The 22,787-nt window shown below is 33.0% G+C and overlaps 1 protein-coding gene across 2 annotated transcripts in view; it reads right to left on the reverse strand.

Moving 5' to 3' along the window:
* Window positions 1–2,767: 2,767 nt before the first annotated feature.
* FSTL5 (follistatin like 5) overlaps window positions 2,768–22,787 on the reverse strand; it is an 807,547-nt gene continuing 787,527 nt past the window's right edge. For both annotated transcript variants that reach the window (XM_024246010.2, XM_054554669.1), the window contains one exon: window positions 2,768–5,334. In XM_024246010.2, the coding sequence (XP_024101778.1) occupies window positions 4,632–5,334 (703 nt within the window). In that variant the 3' untranslated portion in view covers window positions 2,768–4,631. The remainder of the gene's footprint in view (window positions 5,335–22,787) is intronic.

Raw genomic sequence — 22,787 nt, forward strand, 5'->3', positions numbered from 1 at the left:
AATATTTGAAAAACTGAGTAATTGTCCACTTAAATAATGTGGACATTTTTCCAATTGAAATATCAATATTCTTTTGGCACTGAGGTGATTTTGATTCTTCTTCTAAAAAGGAGGAAAATGTGTATTTAGACATAGTCTTTCAATACATTCACAAAACATCAAAACAGAATATGTTTGGTATTTTGGTGTGTTCTTTGTCAATTTCAGCCAAACTTAATTACAGCCCTGAAAATAAGTCCCAAAATAGAGAATTTTATTATTGGTAAACTCTAGTATAAAAGAACAACTGTGAAAACTTTTCCACTTCACCAACTGTAGCTGTAAATTACTGTAAAATAGCTGTGCAGTATCCACTAAATACAACAGAGACAAGTTCATTTTGCTGCTGAATATTACTGAAAAGCTAAGTGCTTTTCCATTTACTAACAGGACTATGTAATTTATAAAGGCAAACAAACAAAAAGCTATGCTCATATGGTGAAGATTTAGTCTTCTAGAAAGATGGGAACATTTACCATGACTTAAGAAAGCAGATGAGAATTTCTATAGCATGAATTTCAGAATACATTTCTGCCTCTGAAGTTTCTCAGGAGAACTAAATGATATTAGACTGTGATTGAAAGAAAAGTAAACATAGATATTCGGTAGGTGCTTCCTTTGTTCTCTTTGCCCATTCATAAAGGAACATGCTAAATGTAGCAAGTGAAAATAGAAGGGCCCCTTAAGAGTTCTTAAAATTGCAACATTGGGTTGTACATTTTTATTTCATTTTATTGGTTTCCATAAATAGTGAAAACATCATACAAAGATGTTTTCCTGAATATCGGTATTGTTCTTGTTTCTGTCTTCAAATATTTACACAATATAATAATTTGTCTGATAGTATTAAACATATTATTTTATCATGTAAATATCTTGATTAGTAAAATTCAACTGAATTAATTTATTTCATAAAATAAAATTCTGTGAATACCTTTTGAGTGGGAATCAGAAAGGTTATTAGGCCCTAAATCACAAATATTTTAAGTGCTTCAACTTTACGTGGATATAATTAGCCAGAAGGTAGAATAACCCTTAAAAATTAGATTATTTGCTGTATATGATGGCACTTCCCTGGGAGTATATCCATTGCCCTATATTTCCATTTAGTTTGTCCCTTATCCAGATCTTTATTCTGTCACTCCAATTTAGTTCTCCTTCAAGGCTTTCTTATTTCTATCAATGGTGTCATATTTTAGTCTTATCATTTTTGTCCCTTTTATTATCCATATTTATTCAATTGCCACTTCAGGTATGGTTCCTTAACAAGTCTTATTTTTTAAAATATGCTTTCAATTTAATTGTCGTGCATTAAAGGTCATAAACTCACATTTTTGCAAAAGTTATCTAAGTAATTCCATTTCCCCCAATTTCCTTATTGTTTGGTTAAATTTTCATTCCATCAAAAAGATCATAAATGTTAAAAATATTGTTTTCACTATCATTTCTCTTTTTGGAAGTTCGTTATTCAGTATCTACAGAAGCAGTGAAAGATTATAGTTAGGTCCCTATTGCCTGGATTAATTCCAAGTTTTTAAACTAGTTTCAATTTTCACCTCTCTCCCTTAAAAACTATTTATGACCTACTTTCTTGTCTTACCTATATCAACAATTTTAAAGTCAATCATTTACTTCTTTCTTTCAGTTTTGCTCAATGACCTCCCCACATCGTATTTCCATACTTGCTTTCATACCTTTACTCATTCCGTGCCTGTCATTGCTATAATTTCATTTTTTTTTTTTTTTTGTCTGTTAACAATCTACTCTTTGGGGCTGGGCACGGTGGTTCACTGCAATCCTGGCACTTTGGGAGGCCGAGGCTGTTGGATCACGAGGTCAAGAGACCAAGACCATCCTGACCAACATGGTGAAACCCTGTCTCTACGAAAAATTCAAAAATTAGTCAGGCGTGGTGGCGAGTGCCTATAATCCCAGCTACTCGGGAGGCTGAGGCAGGAGAATCACTTGAACCTGGGAGGTGGAGGGTGCAGTGAGCCGAGATTGTGCCACTGCACTCCAGCCTGTCGACAGAGCGAGACTCCGTCTCAAAAAAAAACCAAAAGCAAATGAACAAAAAAATCTACTCTTTGGGGTTATAGCTTCTTTTTAAAGCAGTTTACTCATCATTTTATCCTAGTTTTTCTTCACTTTCACTTTTTACACACATTCACATTATTGCTAATATGAGTATTTACAGTACACTCCAATCACGGTGTGCATAGGATCATACTGATTCCCTGTATGCTATTTCTTACTCAACCTTTTACCCCGTCTTTGAAGAAATATCTACTTCAGATATAATTGTAACATAAATATTCATCTGATTTTTTAAAGCTCACAAATGTCAGTATTTAACAATCAGAATGTTTTTAAAAATTGACTCAATATTTGTATGATTAATGCTATAACGTCATGGAAAGAAAAGCCTACTCTTTTGAGTATAATTTTGATATTCCAATCCTATATTTTCATTGAATACACAAGAAAAGAAGGGATTCTATAGAAATAGACATCATGTAAAGAATATATGCCTTGCTGTAAACATTGAATAATCAAAGGATATCCAATTTAGATTTTATATTAAAAGACAAACTAACTTCTCTTTCCATGATTGATCTCAGTTTACTTTACCTTCACCTTATCTCATCACTTTGGGAATAATGCAGAGCACCACACTACACCTGAAGCATTGGGAGGAATGTTTTAAAAACGGTATGAATATTAAATCATTGACTGAACTCTCAAGGGTTAAAATGTAAGAGGTTTATTCTCCTTTTATCAAGCAATGTCTACAGACAGAGCATCCACATGGTGTAAGCTACAAAAGAAGGATGTATGCGACAGACTTACATGAAATCATTAAGTCACAGACACTTTATATGGTTCATGTTCACAAGGAAGAAAATTGCTAAAAAGTAAAGCAGATTCAATAAGTAGAAACATAAGCTGATTTTTGTTGTTTATTAAATCTACCTCGCATAATGTTTCTGCTAAGACGAAATCTACTGTGTCACACAGCTCAGGATGCTATATACACATAAGATATTACACACTATAAAATTTCAGGTTTCTAAGCAGTTTTACACAATTTAAAGTTGAGTAAAATTTGTATATTTAAAAAAGACCTTATTGGATTACCCTAAGTAAATGGAGGTCATTTCAACAGCCCATTAACATTTTTTTGCAACAATAAAACAAAAAGAAGTACAAAGATTTTCAAAACATGTAAGCTATTACTTTAAGCCTGGATAATTATCTGCTTATTTTAATAAAACAGCTCTCTAGTTTTAATCTACTTCTGCTGGCCTTCTCGTTTCCTCTTAAAACAAAACAGAAGCAACAATTTTTACTTCTCTACAGTGTCTCAAGTAGGAGGATTAGTTAGGTTTCAAACTACAGCACATAGTGAGAAGGTGCTTTTAGGATTACAAGGAGATGAATAAAAAAAATCATTTGGGGAAATTATTTAGAATAAAGTTTTTTGATACGTTATATTTAAATAGCAAAAACAATAGAGAACTGCATTTTTACTTACCACTGTTGGGTTACCCCTTTATTCCCAACTTATATTACTAATTCTTCTAAGCCACTAATACCTCATCAATTCTCTTGCCAGTTTTCTTTTCCTAGGTGTCAATTTCCCTATATACGGTTTACTTTAGCAGGCAAAAGTGATGTTTCTTTTTTAGAACGGAAAGTTCCTGATGATGAAACATTGGACTATATGAAAAGAAACAATCTATTAATAAATAATCTATTTTGCTAGTAATAAACATCTGTGGGCAGTTGACATCCCAGACAAACTTGCATTAAATATATAATGCACTCTAGTGATTGAAAGCAAAATGAGTAGATAGATTGCAAATATTTTGACTGTAATTATTTTTCCTCCCTTACTCCCCACTTTCTACAGCATGCTGCAGATTATACAGTAAATGTCAAGTAGAGTTTGACACCTGTATACAACCTAAGGCCAACTTATGCCTTCAACTGATAGTTCATTGAGGGTTAAACAAAAGACTGAAGGCAGGATTTGGCGCAAGAGATGTTTTTTTAACAACAAGAGATTTATAGTTATGAGGGCATTTAGTACGCAGGTTTTAGTCTTCCTTTTCCTCCTGTGACATTCCCTTCAAGGCACAAGATATTATAAAGTGGACAGGACCGAATATTTTGAATTAAGAATTTTAAGGTTCCACAACACCTTTTATTTCTTGTTTAATCATACCAAAAGGACAGAGAAAAAAAATAAACTACCCTCAAAATGAAATAGTGCTTTATGTCATCTGAAATTCCCTGCAGTTTAGTTTTTTAAATGATTTAAATCCTACTTTATTGTTTAAAGCATAATTTACACATTTGATTCTTGTGACTGATGTGATTTCTCATTAAGTATTGTGCTGAGTATTTCTAATTAACCAATATAATTAATTGTATATGTCTTAGTTAAAAACAATTTATTTTATTTGGGCCAACCAAGTAAATTTTGTTTGACTAGGATATAAACTTGAAAAGTTAAGGTGTAAATTTAAACAATGGATTAAGTGCAATGTATTGTAAAACGCTTCATTCAATAATTGTATCATAGGGTTTTAGGCATCTCCAACCCAAATGACTGTATTTCCTTTCTCAACTTCAGTGATCTCACAGTTTAATTTATTGAGTCGTCCATCTAAGATGAAGAGAGAGTCCTTGGAAGGTGTCATCAGGTATTGACCAAACAAGCCACTGTCCTGGATTTGCCTGTTTTTCCGGTTCCAAGGCCATTCTTCTGCCTTGAGTGGTTCCTTGAGACTCTTTATCATCTTGACCTTCCCAGAAGAGAGCTCCACAAAGAGCACATCAGTTTGTGTGCTTGAACTACCGTAGATGTTATATTGGTGGGCTTCGGTAAAGGATGGTTGAAATGCCAGATCAGATATGTGCAGATTTGTGTGAATATCAAAAGCCTCCTGTATTTCTCCTCTGATGGTAATGTACTGAACCCTTACAAGACCTTTCACATCATTAATGCTGACAAGGTAGTGGCCATCTGGAGAGACATATGGAGTGCCCGTCACATCACTATTGAACCCAATGACTGAGTCAGTTACACCGTCCACCATGACCTGTGGGGAAACTGCTCCGGTGCTGTCAGGCTTGCAGCCAATGAAGTAGTAGCCTCCCAAGTGTGTATATGCCAATGACTGAGGAACGCACTTATAGTCCTTCAAGTTAATTGTCTTGATGTATGACATGGTTTCAAGATCAATTTTTTGTAGTGCAGCTTCATCTTTATGAAGAATAAATCCAAACCTGAAAAAAATGAAAATCAGAGTTAGACAGGAAACAATGGAGTTTTTAGCCATAAGAAAAAAAACTAGATACAGGTGGAAAGGTCCATCACAAGCCCAGGCTCTGATTGTCAGGCGAGGCAGCAGTTTGTGTTACAATTGTGCTAGAATTAATCTGTGGATTGTGCCACTCTCCTTCTTTACCTAGGTCATTCTTTCATTACATTCAAATCATCATGACTCATGCTGTAGAAAGAAAAATAATTAAAAGCATACATCTAGTTAATTGCAGCAACAAATTTTGCTTTTAACATAGTGGAAAGAAGAAGTACACATTATTCTGTAAGTCTCTAGACCATGCGATATTAAATAAGCTTGGTTAACTATTGCCAAACCCAGCAAGAGTAAAAGGCTTGAATATATATTGGTTTCACTCATTTCATTTACTTCTTATATTGTTTTGTGACCATTAAATAAATCTGACACTCATCATTATTTAGATAAATTTAGGTATAACATTTTTCAACCTTTCAATGTTTATATTGTTATTTTTAATGATATGCCTGCATTTTATTTGTTATCCTATACTGAATAATGAAGAACTTTATTTTTATATTAAAGCCAATTAAACAATTTTTGTTTATTTGTTTTGTTGATCTTAAATTAGTTCAGAACTTTTCAAAGCATATTTGCTAAATATTGCTTGAGAATTATCAGAGATACCTGTGGCAAGTATAAATATATTTTTAAACTCACCTAGAACACAAGCAACTTTCTAGCAAAAATAAGTTAAACAAGATACAATGAGATAGAAACTATTAAACAAAATTATATCCAAAGTAGATATTGGCCAATAGAATTGTAAAGGACTTTTATTTATGTTTGCATTAACAATATTGTCACCTTCTAATAGTTCTAAAAGCTCATAATAAAAATAAGAGAAATATTTTTCCATTCACTGTGTTCATAAGTAATACAATGAAATTACCTTATTATGAGTATTAAGATAAAGCAAAACAAAAACTCTAAAGAAAGCCAATTATGTTATCATCACCTGTGTAATTATCTTTATGCTAATTATCACACATAATTATCACACGTAGTTTTATTTATGTAAAAAAATGACCATTTCCACACATAGTACAAAATATGGTGCAATCAGAGTAATATCTCTTTAAAATTTTAAACGTAAGCATTTAGCAAGCTCAAAAATATAAATAAACATATATTAAATATCATAGAAAAATAAAATATTCTCAAAATCAGTCCTGTTTTGCAATTGCAGAAGAAAGGGAGTGCCTACGCACAGATGTTTTATGAAAATAGACATAAAATTGTAATTGCTTCCATTCTTCTTACCTTAAATATAGTTGACAAACCACATTATAATTTTAGCTATATTTAAAATTTATGAGGAGACTATTTGCTGTCATTGGAGAGAGTACAAATTCTTCTATATGAATGAAAATTCTCAATGTATAGCTACTCCTTTATAAAGCTTTCTTAAATATTTGTTAAACAACTACTAAATGCAAGACACTGGGAATATATTGCAGATCAACATAACTTTCCCTGTCTCCAATGAGTCTAGACATTTTGAGTGATAAAAAAGTGAAACAGGGCTAGTGAATAAAGCTTGATTATAGCATTCTGCCATACTATTACCTAATTTTGTACCTATTTCTTGTTCCATGTATTTGAAATGGCATAAAGCAATATATTTGAAAATAATATTTTGAGTGTATTTCTGAATGATGCCCACTACTTGTAGCTTATTTGCTAACTGTTTATCTTTTCCGTGTCCTTAATAAATGTGTTTGTGTCCTTTCAGTAAACCCAGCTCATATCATACCCATTCAGGATAAATTTCAGTCTTGATTATGATGGTATGAAGAAACATTCATACTGTTGATAATTACTTATAAATATTTTCATTAAAGTATTAATGCCTTGTGTATAAACACAGTGTAGTTTTAAAATCCTATCTGAATAATAAGGAATAAAAAAGCTTCAAACTGTCAACTGAGTCCCATATTTCTGTGTCTTTGCATCAAAAAATCATAAACATCATAAGTATCACTATGTAATCTCAGATTTGTCTGAAAAAATAATGAACTCCATTTACTATACACAAACATATAATATTTTTCTATTAATGGACAACCATTAAGGATGTATAGGTGTGTAAATATATTGGTATTATTTGCAAAATTATGAATTATGTTGAAAAATATCTTTCTGTTGTAAATTGTACATGAGCTCAGAGGAAAAGCAGTACTAGGCTCACTGAATAAAAGCAATAAGCCAATCAAGCTTTGGCATTTCAGCTCTCCTCTTAACCTTGAGTCTTCTAGTCCCTTTGGGCTAGATTTTCAAATGCTAATGAGGAAGAATGAGACAAGCTCTCTTTACTCCTGAACAATTTTAACTTTGATACTACCGAATGTACTCAAGTTTTCTGTGATACAATCTAGCTACTTTTGGAAGTAATTAAAAATTTAAAAAAAATAATCCAGTTAAAAATGCAGAAGATCTTTGTGGGGTGATAAAATTACATCTATTTTGGCATCTGCATTGTATGCTCCTTTAGGGCTGGAGATGTAGCTACATAAGCAGATGCATGAGAATGCCTGCAATTTTTCACCACTGATTTATTGATTAGGAAGTGGTGTCTCTAATTCAAAATTTCCCCTAGTACAGATTGATATTCAGAGGTCTCCCACTGTTCATTAGTCTCTGATTAATATTTACGAGGCTCTCAACTTTCATGCCTGCTTAGTATAATAAAATCCTGCACAGTATTAGGCCTAACATAGTTTGTCTAGTATTTGTCAGAATGTGTACAGAAAGTTGCAGACTGAGAAATAAGAGAGTTAAAATTGACTCTCAAAATTACTGCTTTTTCTAGGAAATTAATGCCAGTAGAAAAGTGTGGGCTGTCAGCATAGCATGGTATGGATTGTCAACTTTGGTGAAAAGAGTTATAGTTATTTCTTCTTTCCAAATCATTTTCTCTTTCGGAATGCCTCATCAATGTAGTTTATTATAAAGTTCATAAAAAGGCTCAACTTTAATTACTGCTTTTATGATTTAAGCTAAGATCCTGAAATGATTCATTTGAAGAGACTTGTTTTGGATGAAGTAAGGGCTTTCATTGCAAGCTAACTTATTTTCATGATCCAGATTTTCAAAATAATAGACCTTACGTAAATGTGACCTTAGGTAAAGTCCTTGACTTCCACGAGTTCCAATTTCCTCATCATCAGGAAGAGGATAAAAATACCACCTTGCTCTGAGGATGACAGTAAATGTATGTATACTACCAGGCATGCAGTAGATTCTCAATAAATAGAAATTGCCAATCCTTTACACCATGAATAGCATTATTTTCCAGTTATTAATCACATAAAACATTTTCTGTGGGACAACAGATTATTATAACCCAACGATGAGAAAAACAATACAAACTTATTACCAATTTTTCTTTGCAGGTAATATTCTCACAATGTTAAAAATAAATAGTGTTACCCAAGTGTGGCTATAATTTTCCATTCATGTATATTAGAGAGATCACATTGACAATAAAAATACATGTTTTTATTCTTGCTCTCACTTGTACCAACAGTGTCTATGTCCAGTCCACATATTGGTTTATCACCAAATATCTCACATTGTTAAAAATAAAGACAGCCTAGCTCACTCTACCTCCACCTTCACTAGAGGCACTGCTTCAGTACTTACTGAGAACATGGAGCAGTAGGCTATGGCGTACTAGGTGAACCTGAGCTCTGCACAGATGATGGAATTTAAAATAGATCCTCGGCTTACCCAAGAATTTTTGCTAAAAGTCACAGAAAATTTTGTGGCTTACTTTAGGACCTGGATATCGAAGGATATGGAGAGTTGCAGTCAGCGTTTATGTCACAGCAATTCAGGAGACTCGTAAGGGAAGTTATTTGGCCGAGGAAGGAAGAGAACAGTATTTAAGGATGCATGGTTGAAAACCACAAAGCCTGATAGAGTCAGTGCTTGAAGGTCGCCACATCCCCAAAAGCCAGGCAGCAATTCTTGCAATTGAGTAATGGATGGTTTCCCATGTCCTTTACTCAGTCCCTGGTCACACAGTCTCATAAAACAGGGTTCCAGGCATTGTCACCTGAGCACTTGCCGTGTTACAATGCTCCTATTCTCTTTTCAAATTAGTCGCCTGAGATGCTACTGAAGAAATCTCATGATTGCAAGCAATTCCCTGTGTAAATTTGTCATGGTCACCACCAAGAGTAATGTCCTCATATGGTCCCAGATACATTAAAGCTCATAAGTAAAGAACACTGTAAGATTTGCAGAATAACAACTACTCTATCTCCTGGCTTAACATAGCACTGGCTGTCTCCAGAGTCCTTAGAACTTCTCATCTCAACAGTTCTTACTACTGACTTTCAATGTTTAACCACGGAGGCTCAATCTCCATACAAATAGCTGGGAAAGGACCAAATGCTTCCTCCCCATTCCTACATGATCTTCTTCTTCAAACCCCATCATCTACCCCACCTCAGATTTCAAAACAAGCCTTCGCACGTGCATTAATTGTTGCAAATGAAAAGTAGTGAGAGATGATTGGGTGTATTTGAGGAATGGGTTAGCCAAACACTCTATCCTGTTATAAAAACCAACTGTGCTGCAATTCACATCTAAAACAAAAGCATTTTGAAAGCTGTTCCGATGACCCAATTATTAAAGTCATATTCTTTGAAAAAAAATTCCAGAACCACAGACTTTGAACAGTCATAGGAATTCGTATTATGGGAATTTTACTGGTGAAGGCTTAAATCCAAAACACATGATTCAGTGGTTAGTGTTTTATAAATAAGTGTGGGTCATATTATTAATATCTAGCTTTTCTAATTGGATTATAAATGTCACGTTTTCTAACTGAAAGGTAAGAAATGCTGAACATATAAGATACTATAATCATAATTCTTCCCTTACACATCATTAATAAGTAAACCCACTCAAAATACGCTGTTTCAATGACATCTTCCATTATGTTATAGCTGACACAGTATTTTCATGGACATAAACCATAAATCTGACATGAGCTATCATTCATTTATGAATAAATGAATGTAAAAGAATTTATATTTAGTTTTTTCTATTATCCCACACCAATCCTTGTAAGAAAAGATCGAATGCCCTTCCTACTCAAGTACCAGAGGATTCAGTTTTTATCTGAACATCATCACATAAATAGTTCAGTAAAACATACCTGTTTATAAAAGGTGATCACATTCATGTTTGTGAGAGGGGAAGCAGAGAGAACTAGAATTGCCACATTTAGTAAAGATTTCTTACAAGAGCAAGGACAGTTTCCGAATGGTCCTAATGCTTAGATGTGTTTGAATCATAGCACTTTGAAGTTTTCCATTTCCAAAGCATAGGTTAAAGAAACTAAAATAAACCAACAGGCTATTCTCCCACCTGAATAAGTACATTATAGAAATTCTACATTAAACATTTTCGCTATATTACTTCTTCCCTAAATTTCACTTTTAGACTTTTTTCCTTAAAAAACTAGAATGTGCTTCTGAACATGGAAGTCCTTATTTTCTTTCAGTATTCTATTTATTCTGATATGTAGGGAGTCTAATTGTTCTAGGTAAAATCAGAACCGAAATCCATAATTTAATTATAGTACATTCAAAGTGTCCAATTGCTTAACAGGATTAGTATTGCAGTGTAAATGTCTACCACTTCTACTGAGTAATTGGGACATATGGCAAAATTAGATTTTTAAATTTTAATTAATTTATTTTTTTTGAGACAGGGTTTCACTCTGTTGCCCAGGCTGGAGTTCAGTGGCCTGATCTTAGGTAACTGCAGCCTCTGACTCCTGGGCTCAAGGGAATCCCTGCCTCAGACTCCTGAGTAGCTGGGACTACAGGCATATACCACATGCCTTGTTAATTTTCATATTTTTTGTAGAGATGGGTCTTGCTGTGTTGCCAAGGCTAGCCTTGAACTCCTGGATTCAAAGGATCCTCCCACCTTGGCCTCCCAGTGAGCTGAGATTATAGAAATAAACCACTGTACCCAGCTAAAATCTATGCACATCATATATACTGTAGATTGTATTTCAAATATTAAAGCCCTCTAACTCTTTTTCAGGAGATTAAGAGCTTAGGACACAAAACTGACAACTATGTCTTAAGGTGGCATTTTAAAAAATTGGTTGTTCTTCCTAATTTGGGATTGAAAAATAACCTGAGAATCTGAAAAGAGTAGCTTCCCTAAAGTCACTCATTTTTCTGATTAATGGGTGTTTTATGCAGGAGTTGATAAATGCATCAGAGGTGGCACAGAAGAAACAGAGTAAGCAATTAGAAGAACGAGAAAATGTTTATCAAGTACAGAGGTAGAAATAGAAAAGTAAGATGAAACAAAGGCAAAAGCAAGGCCGGGCGCAGTGGCTCACACCTGTAATCCCAGCACATTGGGATGCTGAGGTGGATGGATCACTTGAGGTGAGGCATTCAAGACCAGCCTGGCCAACATGGCAAAAACCTGTCTCTACTAAAAATACAAAAATTAGCCAGGTATGGTGGTGTGCACCTGTAGTCCCAGCTACTTGGGAGGCTGCGGTGGGAGAATCACTTGAACCCGGGAGGCAGAGGTTGCAGTGAGCCAAAATCAAGCCACTGCACTCCAGCCTGGGCAAAAGAGTGAGAATCTGTCTCAAAAAAAGTAAAGGAAAAGCAGTTTTAAAATCTATTAATTAATCAAAAAATATTACCAATGTATTCATTTTATACATGCAAGAGAGAAATAGTAACTGAAAAAAAATTTTATGAAGAAACAGGTTTTGCATGAGTTGGATTCTAAATACCATATGACAAAATTCAATAATTATTCACAATCTACTATGTATGTACACAGTGTAAAACACTATGAAGGAAATGGAGAGAAAATAAATGGTCTTTATCCTTAAGGTAAACTACAGTCAAGCAGAAGGGTGCTTATATTCCTATGCCCTGACTTTCAAAGTGTTTCCGGAACGTCTTCAAAGATGGGAGAAGGGATGGATGTAGCTACATCCTGGCTTCAGCTAGTAGATTACATTTTTGTTACGTTAGGCTTTCATTTGAAGAGAGAGTTTATACTGGTCTAGATGCCAGAAGGAAAGGGCAAATTCTAATTGGAATAAATCAAGAGGGGCACAACAAAGTGACTATTTTTAGAGAAGTGTCAACTGACCACAAGGGATAATGCGGTAATATGAGGAGAGTAACAATGAAGCTGTTACCACTGCTGGTCCTGGAAGAAAGGAGCTATTTGCAAATGTATGCTTCCTGAGGAGCTGTGAACTCTGATCTGAGGAAACCACTGCTCTCCTATAAATGAGCAGACAAGGAGCCGATGGTGGGGGCTAGTACTCTGGTCCCACTCCTTGCAATCTCCAGTCAGGCCTCTCATTTTCCAAACCAACAAGAAACCATATTAGCGAGCCTTTTGGGATGCAGGGCAAGGTGCAGAGGAGTGGCAAGTGTACCTGGGGATGGAAATGTAAAACAGCAGTCACAGAGTTCCTTTGCCAAAGAGTGTGAAAAACTCAAGTCTAGTGAATGTATAGAGCTACATGGAGTGAGGAAGTGACATGAATATTTAATTTCTAATAGGGTTCATTTGACAGCTGATAAAGAAAAATTGTATCAACTTTGCAAGTGGGGAACATAAATTGTTTTAACTTTTGTTTTTACCTGAAATGAATATTTAGGTAACATTTTCTTACTTCTGGTAAAATTTTAGAAAATGCTTCTTAACATTTAATTATAGGTAAAATACCCATTTTTTTTTTTTTTTGAGACAGAGTCTCACTCTGTCGCCCAAGCTGGAGTGCAGTGGCGCAATCTCAGCTCGCTGCAACCTCCACCTTCTGGGTTCAAGTGATTCTCCTGCCTCAGCCTCCCAAGTAGCTGGGATCACAGACGCGTGCCACCGTGCCCGGCTAATTTTTTGCATTTTTAGTAGAGACGGGGTTTCACCATGTTAGCCAGGATGGTCTAGATCCCCTGACCTTGTGATCTGCATGTCTCAGCCTCCCAAAGTGCAGGGATTACAGGTGTGAGCCACTGCACCTGGCCAATACACGTAATTTTAATAACCATGTAGTAAAGGTTACACACATGATCAATACTAGTTAATGTATTATTATTTTCCAATTACCCTTTATAATTTCTCCAGACACATTAAAACTGCATGAGTAATTATTGCTTACCAGATTATGTAATATGCATAAAATAGATTGTAATATATGTTTAGAAATTTATCTGGACTTGCTATTTTTAAAAAAGTTTATATTTTGGTTTGCATGTTTTGGAGTATGTGCACATTAGGGAAAATAAAGTCAAAGTTGTGTTTTGCTTTTAGGGTCTTCAAATTATCTCTAAATAAACATTTGGAAGCATTTTAGCCGTTGACTCCCATGTTTTCCTTGAGCTATTCAATTAATGGTTGGATTTATTTAACTACTATTGATTTAAGAAGAAATAGCCTTTTTGTAGATACCAAATTTTAAATCAAAGACAAGAGATAAATCCTGAAGGGATTTAAATAGCAGACAGATTCTAGAAGCAGGTATTCTAAAAACCTGACAGTGAACAAATTCTCCAGGTCAAGGCCTATCATCAAAATTATATTTCAGAACTAAAAATACAATACTAACCAATAGAACAATAAAAGATGAAGATATTTAGCAGATTAGGAATTGCAAACATAGGGGCAAAGAAGATAGAATATAGGTAACACTAGAAAATTAACTGTAAACCTACTGTTAAACTAGAATAATTTGAAATGTCAAAGGGCACAAAATAATATAAAATTAATATATTTTATACATACTAACAAAAACTAATCAAGAGAGAGAATTGGAAAAATGACTGATTAATATTAGCAACTAAAAAGGTAAAATATCTATGAACACGCAGAAGCAGAAATAATTTTTTCTTTCTATTGCAATTAAAAATGACTGAAATAAATAGAAATCTACCATATTCCTTTAAAATGTTAAAACTCAATCTATAAATTTAATATACTCTTTCAAAATATTAACATTTTACAATTAGGTTGCCGGATTCTAAAATCTAAAATTAAAATACTAATGCTGTTTAACTTGGTAAACTGACTGTAAAGTTTATAGAAAGACTACCAAAAAAGACAGCCAATAGGTTTTGAGAAGAAAAATTGTGGGAGATTTTTTCTCCTGCATATTTATATATATTATACAAATTCTAGAAGGAAATCAGTGAAAAATTTATTTATTAAGAAAGAGAAAGACCAATGAAATAAACAGAATGTTCAGAAATATACTACATGTATATGGGCTGCAAGTGGAAGGTAATGGACTATTCATAAAATCAGGACAAATACAAAGCTACCTTGAGAGAGACAAACAGTTGAACTAATACCTTAATACTAGATTGTTATAATAATGGTCTTCAATTAATCCTACCTGCCAGTATCAATGCCCTTGGGTAGTCCTCTCCCACAGTGACCCTAGACTTGGCCGTGTGACTTGTTTATGCCCACGGGATATCAACAAACAGGAGGAAGCAGAGACTTGACCAGTTAGGGCTTTCCCTCTTAGAGTACTGCAGTCACTTTTTGAAGACTGTTGTATAGGATCACTCAACATAAAAAAAAACACTGAGAGAGAGGCCCACCCATCCCAGATATCCTAGATGAGCTCAGCCATCAGCCAAGCCAAAAGTGACCGAAGTTACATGAACGCACACGTGATTGATTAAGTAAAATATGGTGGGCCACACTATAGATTTCTATGGATGATTATAAAGCAGTAGACTAAATATACACAGAGCAAAAAGAATATTTCTTTGAAATGTAGGATTGAAAGAAAATAAGTAAGACACAGCTGGGTGCAGTGGCTCATGCCTGCAATCCCAGCACTTTGGGAAGCCGAGGAACTCAGATGACCTGAGGTCAGGAGTTCGAGACCAGCCTAGCCAACATGGTGAAACTCCATCTCTATTAAAAAAAAAAAAAAAAAAAAATTAGCTGGACGTGGTGGCATGTGCCTGTAATCCCAGCTACTCAGGAAGCAGAGGCAGGAGAATGGCTTGAACCTGGGAGGCAGAGGTTGCAGTGAGCTGAGATCACACCACTGCACGCCAGCCTAGATGACAGAGCAAGACTCTGTCTTAAAAAAAAAAAAAAAGAAAAGAAAAGAAGTAAGACGCAATATGGGATACAGGCCATATTATCATTTATATAAATGAAAACTGTAGAAAAAAAACAAAAAACAGCGAACACAAACAAGCCAAAAATCTATACCCATTTTATAAGAAAAATACAAAGCAAAGGATACTTTAAATATGAGAGTTGCTGACTACACGGTTTGGAGAAGGAAAATTAAAGTGTGGAATAGAAATAAAGACAATTGATAAACTAATAAAAGAAGGATCTTGTCCATATAAATAATTGTGGTATTCTGTGAACTAGGGAGTATAATGAATTAATTCAACTCTCTTTACTCTCTTCCACCCCAAATCAAAAGATCAGTTACTTATCTTGAGAATGGGAGTAGCGCTTTACAAGTGTAGAAACTGTGCAGGTGAAAGGCAGGGGATAAAAGGGAGATTTTTCAAAGGACATAACTTCTGTTTGTATGCCTTTAACAATGTGAATGTCTTACCCATTCAACAAATTTTGTTCTAGGGCAAAAACACAAAGAAAAACTATTCGATGATATTTTCCTAAATATAATATAAATTTCCTGATTTTATATAGTCCTTGTATATATATATAATATATGCATATATGCACACACATACGCACACACATACGCACACACATACGCACACACATACGCACACACATACGCACACACATATGTACACATATATGTACACATATACATATATGTACACATATATGTACACATATATGTACACATATATACACACATATATGTACGCATATATACACACATATACATATATGTACACATATATACACACATATACATATATGTACACATATATACACACATATACATATATGTACACATATATACACACATATACATATATGTACACATATATACACACATATACATATATGTACACATATATACACACATATACATATATGTACACATATATACACACATATACATATATGTACACATATATACACACATATACACATATGTACGCATATATGTATATATACACACATACACATATGTACGCATATATGTATATATACACATATACACATATGTACGCATATATATGTATATATACATATATACACATATGTACGCATATATATGTATATATACATATATACACATATGTACGCATACGTGTATATACATATATACACATATGTACGCATATATATGTATATATACATATATACACATATGTACGCATACGTGTATATACATATGTACGCATACGTGTATATACACATATGTACGCATACGTGTATATACACATATGTACGCATATGTACGCATATATGTGTATATACGTATATACACATATGTACGCATATATGTGTATATACATATATACACATGTGTACGCATATATTTGTATATACGTATATACACATGTGTACGCATATATGTGTATATACGTATATACACATGTGTATGTATATATGTGTATATACGTATATACATATGTACACATATATGTGTATATATACATATATACATATATGTACACATATATGTATATATGTGTATGTGTATATATAGTGTGTATGTATATATATACACACATACACATAAAAACCTCTATACGCACATACATACTACACTCTTATAAATTTAAACAATGTAGTGGTATTTTAACAAGACAGAAAATATTGGTGGAATACAATAAAGATTTTAGAAGCAAACATATCATATGTATAAAATTAATAATATAATAAAGGTAGCATTTTATATCAGTAGGGAAAATATAGGCTATATAATATAGTGAGTTGAGCTAAACACTGTATAATCTAGAGTATTGAGGTAATTTAATATTAAAACACATGTATATATTATTTTTAACATAAAATGATATCTATATAGATGAAAAAATTGAAGTTAAGAACAAAATTATATATAGTATTTGACGATTGGTATTAATAGTATTATAATGCTATTAGAAACAAAAAATATACATATTGAAGAAGAGACTTTTTAAAGCAAGATAAAAGTCATATAAGTTAAAAGCATAAAGCTTGACAAAGGTGACTATATTGAAAATAAACAATGGTTAAAGTAATCTAACAAATGAGAGAAAATATGACAGAAAAGGTCAATATTCTGACTATAAAATGAATTATTAATAGTCAAAACAAGAAAAGAACTGAAAAGGAAATGTAACAAACAAATGGCTATTACTCATATAAGGGAGGAATTAATGATCTATAAACATCAGAAGATTCACAATCTTATAAATAACTAGATGAATGTAAGTTAAATCCCTAAAAAGATATATGTATTTCACCATTTAATTAGCAACAACAATAAAGTGTGTTAAGATCCAAGACTGCTAAGGAAGTGAACAAATATAATCTCTCATACAGTATTGGTAGAAACGTAATTGTTTTAGGTTTTTCTGGATAACGATTTGGCATTGTTTTGTAAAAGTTAAGTTGTGACTCTGCTTTAATAAAGCAATAATGTCCTTCAGTATTTCCCCTTAATAAATGCTCATAAATGATCACAAAGTAGCATGCACAAGGATATTTATTGCAGCACTGGTTGCAACAAGAAAATGTAGAAATATTCAAATGTAAAACAATAGACAAATGCTTAAACTATGAAGCTTCCACCAAATGAAATTCCATGCTGCAGTTGTAAAAATGATAGTGTATTAGTACTGACACAGAGATGTCTCCAAAATTATTCACTTTAAATTGAATATATTCCAGATATAAAAACTACTGCATATTTTAATGCTCTTTTATGTAATTGCTTCAGTAAATAATCTGAGAGATTACTCAACAACCTGCTCCATTGTCCTAAAGAGAAAGAGCTATGAGCCCTCATAAAAGGAGACTTTACTTATTACCATATATACTTCTGCATTGTTTGGATATTGCTTCTATGCAGCAAAATATGTAAAGAAAATACTCAACTTTTCAACTTCATTATGTTTTAACTAAATGAAATTGTATCAGTTAGTCTCAATTTAATTTCACAAATTAGAAGTACATAATTTTAAAGAGTGCTCAATGGAATAGGCACTTTCTTATATTCCTAATGGCAGTGTAACTTGCATGTACAAAATAATTAGTAATTAGCATGAAGGTTCTTACACATATGTCTGCCCCTTGTGATACTAACTCACTTCTGGTCAACTATTCTGAGGAAATAACAATAAATATGAATAAAGCTTTATGCATGAATACATTCTTAACATTATTATGTTGTAGGAAACATTTTAAGCAATTTAAAAGCCCAGACATAAATGAATATTTATGTAAATGACAAATGATATAGCCACTTGGTGCACTAGAATACATATGTTAAAAAATGTTTATAAAACACTAATTTAAGATTCAATAAATTATATAAACATAGCACAATATTGTATGAATGGTATAATTAAGTCATTAAAAATAAAATAAGCAAAGTCTGTGCATGGACTGAAGAGATACATGCTCAGAGGTTAACTGTGGTTATGGAAAACTGCATTAAACTTGTTTTGTTGTTTTACAGCTGACCCCTTAACAACATAGGGGATAGTGGCACTGATGTCATGAATGGTCAAAAACCTGCTCATAACTTTTCACTCCCCAGAAACGTAATTACTAAGAGCCTACTGCTGACCTGAAGCCTTACAGTAACATAAACAATTAACACATATTTTGTATGTTATATAAATTGTATAATTTATTCTTACAATAAAGTAAGCTAGAGGAAAGAAAATGTTATTTAGAAAATCATAATGAAGAGAAAATACACTTACAGTATTGTACTATATCTTTCATTGCCATAAGTTTGCATCATCTGTTTACAAGATGAATAGTCTGTCTAAAACGGCAGGCAACCATATCTGTAGACCTCCATCTACGGTACATATCAAGCAAACCAACTTTTTCTTTTAATATCATGACTTAATTCTGATCCTTGGGAGCATTTCCACATCACTTAGTGGTACTTTGTATGTGTCTCATAATGTTATTCAAAGTTTATGGCATTGCATGGAACATGGTCAAAAATACTTGAGCACCATGAGTAATCACTTTTTACTGTGATACAAAATTTAGTGGAGAGATGAACTGCTCACGTGGAGTGGAGATGATTGCGTTTTATGAGGATACTTGCAACACTTTAGCTCACTACAAGAGAAATAGGAGCTGGCTATTAAGTACTACAGTATGTACTACAGTTAATTTTATGCAGTTATAATTTAATATTGCATCTTGGTTTGTTTACATTTCTCTGGACTGTGAATGGCACTATGTACAGTATGTAAGTGATTGTGTGAATAAGTTTGGATAAATGTTAACTTCTTATAATAGATTTGTTTATATTTAATAATAGTAAATAATAAAATAGACTAGTATCTAAATATATTATATGCTTCATAATATACATAACTTTTATTTCATTTCTTCATACTTCTAGACTACATGGTTGTTCTGATAATTTTTTCAAATTGTCCAAATCTCCAAAATAAACTTCAATATATTTATGAAAAAAATCAGTGAACCCGCGGAGTTCAAACCTATATTATTCAGGTCAACTGCATTTTGTCTTGTTTGGTTTACATTTGCAGTCTTTGTTCACCATGGACATAAATTACTTTTGTACTTAGAAAAAATATATAGATCGGTACATAAATAGATGAGTAGATAGAAATATAAAAATATATACGAGCTCTAGATAAAATTTCAGATAGTTCTCGTAAGAATTGCTTATCATCATTTTAATCTTAAATATACATTTCTAAGAATCCAGATATATGTACAGACTGTACTTGATGCTTCAGTAAAAAGATTCATCCATATAAAGACCCATCTTCAAGGAAGTACAGGACCAAGATAGACATGATGAATCATTTAAAAAATACTAGGATATGTTTAGATATAAAACTTAATAAAAAATTTGTAAATAAAAAGATTCCTTATAGTATAAATGAATCAATGAGGTAATGATAGAACTATAAGTAAATAGTATAAGAAAGGGCATAGTTACTAAATATTACATAGAGAAACATTGACAGTGTTATACTCTATTGTATAATGTCATCAAAAAATTTTTGTAGTACAATGACACTAAATGTTTGCCAGGATAAAATGCTTGCAGCTATTATTTTAGTAAATAGAGTGTACACAAGAAAACAATTCTATGGTAAAATTGGAATAAATTATTTCTCCTCTTAGGACATTATGTTATTATGTTAATCAGAGATAATTTTTATAGTTCCCTAAACTATCCTGTCTTTGAAAATCTGTTTTGAATTCCAACCCAGCATTAACTATTTTTCACAACTTCTGTACTCAAAATGACACCTTTGATAATTGTCTTGACTCTCATTTTCAACAATATTTGATGATTTCCATTTTGAATTTTATCATGTGCAATTTAGTGACTGAACTTTAGAATTTAACATTGAATGTGGTTTTATTGCAAACTTATGAAAAGGTATAGTTATTTTAGAGATTGAACTAAGCATACAAAATACAGAGGTGAGGACAAACAAGGTTGAAGTAGTTGAATTTTATAGCTACTTCGATTCTTCTTGAAAACTTAATCTTACTAAATTTAGTAGCCTTTCTCTGATGTCTACTTTTTTAATTAACACAATGATGCTATAGAGAAACATGTTGAGAAATTTTATGAGGAAGAAGGTAGAAATAGAAAAGCCAAAGTATGTGATGATACTTATATTGTAAGTCTACCTCAATACTGTAATTTCATTGGTTTGGTTTTTGTATGTATAATGGCGATTATGCTAAATCCAAGAATACTCAGAGAATAAATTAGTTTTAAGAATCTCACTGTTTTAAATCATAACATTTCTACAAATGGAAAAGTACGTATACCTAGTTGTTGTATATGTACATATACATATTTTTTATTATTTATTTATTTATTTGAGAGGGAGTCTTGCTCTATCACTCAGGATGGAGTGCAGTGGCGTGATCTCAGCTCACTGCAAGCTCTGCCTCCCGGATTCACATCATTCCCCTGTTTCAGCCTCCATAGTAGCTGGGACTACAGGCGACTGCCACCACGTCTGGCTAATTTTTTTTGTATTTTTTAGTAGAGACGGATTTCACCGTGTTAGCCAGGATGGTCTCGATCTCCTGACCTCATGATCCGCCCACCTCGGCCTCCCAAAGTGCTGGGATTACAGGCATGAGCCACCGCGCCCAGCCTATACCTAGATTGTTTATAATAGCAAACAGAAAATTGGTTGTAGTTCACTTGAATGGAAATTATATTGCTGTTACATGTTTAAAATATGTAATTAATGCTAATTAATTTAACACTCAATAATGAAAGATTTTTCTTATTTTGCTAATTGATTTTAACTTCTTATAATTATTAGATTTGATCTTTTCATTTAGCCAAAGGATTTGTAAAGTGCTTTTCATATCTCTATATGACCATCAGTCAATTAAATGTAGATGAAAGGCACAAAGGAACTGTTACTAGAAGGAACTAGCTAGAGGGATCTAGCTAACACTTTTAATGGAAGCCTGGCAGAGAAGAAAATGAAACACAAACGCACACACTTCAGATGCATCATTTGCAACAAATGTATCATTTGCAACAAAAAGCAATCATTTAATAAATTATGTGTAAAACGAGTTATTTCAAATAAAAATGAATATGTTAATTATCACTAATAATCTGAATTATTAATAATATAAATTATTCATCACTTTAGACTCATTCCTCCCTTGAAGGAGCTACATAGCTGAGCTCTACTGGATAATACTCAAAATATTAGGAGCTGAGCAGTGCATTTTTTGAAACAATGCCACATTGTGTTTTCTTTTCAGAATATATTTGTAGCATCTATAGATTATGTAACTCCTTTTGCTTTGAGTGATGGGATTCAGTAAGGTTTGTTTCTGTAAGGAAATTACTCAGAATCTCTTTGCTTATATTCTCAATCTAGTGTTCTTCCTTGTGTTGGGTATACATACACTACACACTCCCAGCGCAATGTTAGGTCCTTGGACTTGGTCTGATCTGCTATCACTTTTATAGCAATTGCACCACCTTTTATAGAGCTTTGAAGATGTAGATTAAAATCCCACCTATACCATTTACTATGCAATCATAGGCAAGTGATTTAGCTCTTCTTTGAACCCCATTTGTTTTTCTGAAAACATCAAAATAGTAATTAGTTACTTCCCAGAACTTTTTTTTTTTTCTTTTTTGAGACGGAGTTTCACTCTGTTGCCCAGGCTGGAGTGCAGTGACGCGATCTC

Source organism: Pongo abelii, chromosome 3, assembly GCF_028885655.2.
Source record: "Pongo abelii isolate AG06213 chromosome 3, NHGRI_mPonAbe1-v2.0_pri, whole genome shotgun sequence".
In the NCBI taxonomy this organism is placed as follows: domain Eukaryota; kingdom Metazoa; phylum Chordata; class Mammalia; order Primates; family Hominidae; genus Pongo; species Pongo abelii.